General features: G+C 31.9%; 1 protein-coding gene across 1 annotated transcript; it reads left to right on the top strand.

Annotated features, from left to right (window-relative positions):
* The first annotated feature begins 817 nt into the window (after window positions 1-817).
* Window positions 818-2960, top strand: LOC108732653 (lysosomal-associated transmembrane protein 4B). The gene is made up of 6 exons (XM_025976069.1): window positions 818-944; window positions 1137-1256; window positions 1320-1509; window positions 1861-1999; window positions 2062-2221; window positions 2389-2960. The coding sequence occupies exons 2-6, from the start codon at window positions 1149-1151 to the stop codon at window positions 2890-2892; spliced, it is 1101 nt and encodes a 366-aa protein (XP_025831854.1). The 5' UTR covers window positions 818-944; window positions 1137-1148; the 3' UTR covers window positions 2893-2960.
* Window positions 2961-2966: the final 6 nt, after the last annotated feature.

The following is a 2966-nucleotide window of genomic DNA, read 5'->3' as shown; positions in this document are numbered from 1 at the left end:
AGAGAGCTTTGTATGTTAATGTAGATAATATATAAATGTAACTAATTTCTCCAAGTTTTGTCATATAACTTAAATGTTTATTATTTTACTGTAATTTTTGAATATTTTCCTTCAGAACAGCTAGTACGTTTTTAGTTGTTTGTATGAATAATTAATTCGATCAATTTTATAATAAAACTATTATTGATTTAATTTGATTCAGTAGTTAATTAATTTTAAGGGATAAATATACTCCCATCAGTTTTAAAAGTAGAATTCAATTTAAGTGAAAGCCGGTTAATGTTTTCTTTCTCATTTCTGGGTACGTTATTAATCAATATCAATTAAAATAAATACAAGAAGTAAGCATATTTTTTTTTAATTTATTAAGTTCTTGACTGATTTTTTTAAATTATTGTTCAAATTTACATTTAATGTTTCTGTTTTTAAGCATAAGTTATATCTACCCTTGGTAAATTTTTTAATGAGATTAATTAATATTTAACCATATTCAAGCATTTACGGTAAACAAATTGAAAAAATTTTTTACCCATAAATAAACCACCACCTGACCAAATCTTACTCAACCTGAACTCATTTTAACGGGACGTTGGACACTGCCACCCACTTTAATGTTGGTTTTTTTATTTTTTAAGTAATTATATTTCACATACTTTCTTTACTAATTAAATATTTGTTTATGGAATAAAAAAATTACTTGTAATTTACGTGCTGAATTAAAAAAATAACTTTTTGCTTTATTCATATTTCGAGTTAACGCCTATCAGTGATAAGTCTTACCAACCGTTGTTTGGTGACCTACTAAAGTATTTATATTATCTATGGTAATTATAGTTGTTTTTAGCACTAAAGATAGTAAAGATTATCCTTACAATAATTTTACATTGTTTTATTGCAAAAACATCTGTAACATCAGATCGAGGATAATTTAAAAATAAATCAAGGTAAATATTCGTGTTTTTTTTAAATTTGAATCGTATTATCGTATTGCGGACTTAAAATTGTGATCTTGCCCTTTAACGTCCGTGTTACAGTTTCACAGTTGCTTTCATAATTTGTTTATTTACGTTATTTGTTACAGTATTTTTAAAATTAAATATTTATATTTTATAGTGTGTGTACTTTTGCTTTTGTAGTGACAGGTGGTGATGTTTACAATGAGAATAAAAATGGGACCCTTTAGAAATAGTGAGTGGAGATGTTGCTTCTGCCTCCATGTAAGGACTGCAACGATTCTGTTAGGAATATGGCATCTTGTAAGTAAAATTACTTTATTTAAATTCTTGAATATTGTTATAAAATTGGTCAATTTTTATCAGATTTTGCACGTATTGGCATTAAGTGTTCTTGCTTTGATGATGAGAAACCATCAGCAACGAATGATGGAACAAGAAACTTCTGATCAAATTGAGCCTAATAATTTACTTCCAACCCCTTTGAGTAAGGTTAAGGACAGTGATAACCCCTATTACTTGCCCACCACTCAAGATGGTCGAACACCTCATTCATGTAAGTAACATTTAAAATACTGTTTGTGAAAGTAGGGCTTGCAATATTTTTTGTAAGTTATGTTTTCATAACAAGTATATGATATATATGTTACTAATATGATATTTACTAGGTAGAAATTTAACGTCTTTGTGGTACTTTTAATTAAATATTAGAAAAATAAATTGTGACATGATATCATACCTTTGATTATTTAAATGTTATTATTTATTTATCTTATCAGATTTATCGTTCAGTAATCTATTTACATTGGTAATCATCATCAAATTAATTTTAAGTGATTAAAATGAAATACAATAATTTTTGTAGGTATTTTAATTATTGTAATATAATGTTAATTTTTGTCTTCAGCTGACATGGATATGGGTGCCCTGATGACAGTGTGCACCCTCGCAATAACCTTGCTGTTAATTTATGGTACCATAAAGGGGAAAGCCACCCACTTGTTGCCATTCTTTTGTTTACAACTGTTTGACTTTGCTATTACTACGTAAGTCCTGTCCAATTATCCTCATAATTAATTTATAATCAATTAAATTATATATTTTACAGCTTGACAGCAACAGGATATTTCTGCTACTTGAGATCAGTACACAGTTTGGTGGCTGACCACTGGCATAATATGCCATTCCGCAAGGAACTTCTTCAACTCAGTCCCCAGTATTTGTCTTTTCTGGTACTCTTGGCCTTTCTGATTTCCATGTTATGGAAGGTAGGAGTTATTTCTTTATAGACAATATTATTTAAATATTTTCTGTTTTTGTGTAAAACTTATTTTAATGTGCTTAGGGGGTAAAACCTATTCAGAACGCCTCTTTATTTGATGTTTCACTTGTGTTAGGCGTTTCATGGTGAATATTAAAAAAAAAAATGTTTTAGGCTTACTGCATTGTAATCGTCTGGCGTTGCTACAAATTCCTGACTCTGCGTAAACAGGCTCTTCGCAACACCGTTCACTACATCTTGCCAGGAGAGGGCGGAGACCGTTTGCCTGAACCCGATTACTCCTCCCTCCTTCCGGACTACGAAGCTGCTTGTGCTAGTGCGATGAAACAACCCCCACCCCCATCTTACGCCGCTGCTATGGCCAGTCAACTGCCCGCCTATCCTGGTGATCCCCACGTAAACGTCATTACCACTGTACAAAATGAGACTTCTGTTGCCTCTAATGACACCGACATCGATAACAATAATGTTGAAGACAACCCAGAGAACGCAGCAACAGGTGGAGCCGCTAATAACCCGGACGTTCAGCCAGCAACTCCTCTCCAAACCATGCCCACTGATGGACGTAAAGAAGTAGAGGACAAGGAGGAGAATAAGGAAGATGGAGCACAGGAGGATGCTGCTGCTGTTGCTACTGTGGTCGGTAATAAAAATTAATTAAAAATATTTTGCTTTTTTTATTTTTTCTGGGGCTATTGGACATTAATACAAAGTAGTAAACTGTACTTATA

The sequence above is a fragment of the Agrilus planipennis genome, unplaced genomic scaffold, assembly GCF_000699045.2.
Source record: "Agrilus planipennis isolate EAB-ADULT unplaced genomic scaffold, Apla_2.0 scaffold71, whole genome shotgun sequence".
NCBI classification, from domain to species: Eukaryota; Metazoa; Arthropoda; class Insecta; order Coleoptera; family Buprestidae; genus Agrilus; species Agrilus planipennis.
The sequence above is the reverse complement of the archived record's forward strand: the minus strand, read 5'-3'. Positions and strand labels throughout refer to the sequence as shown.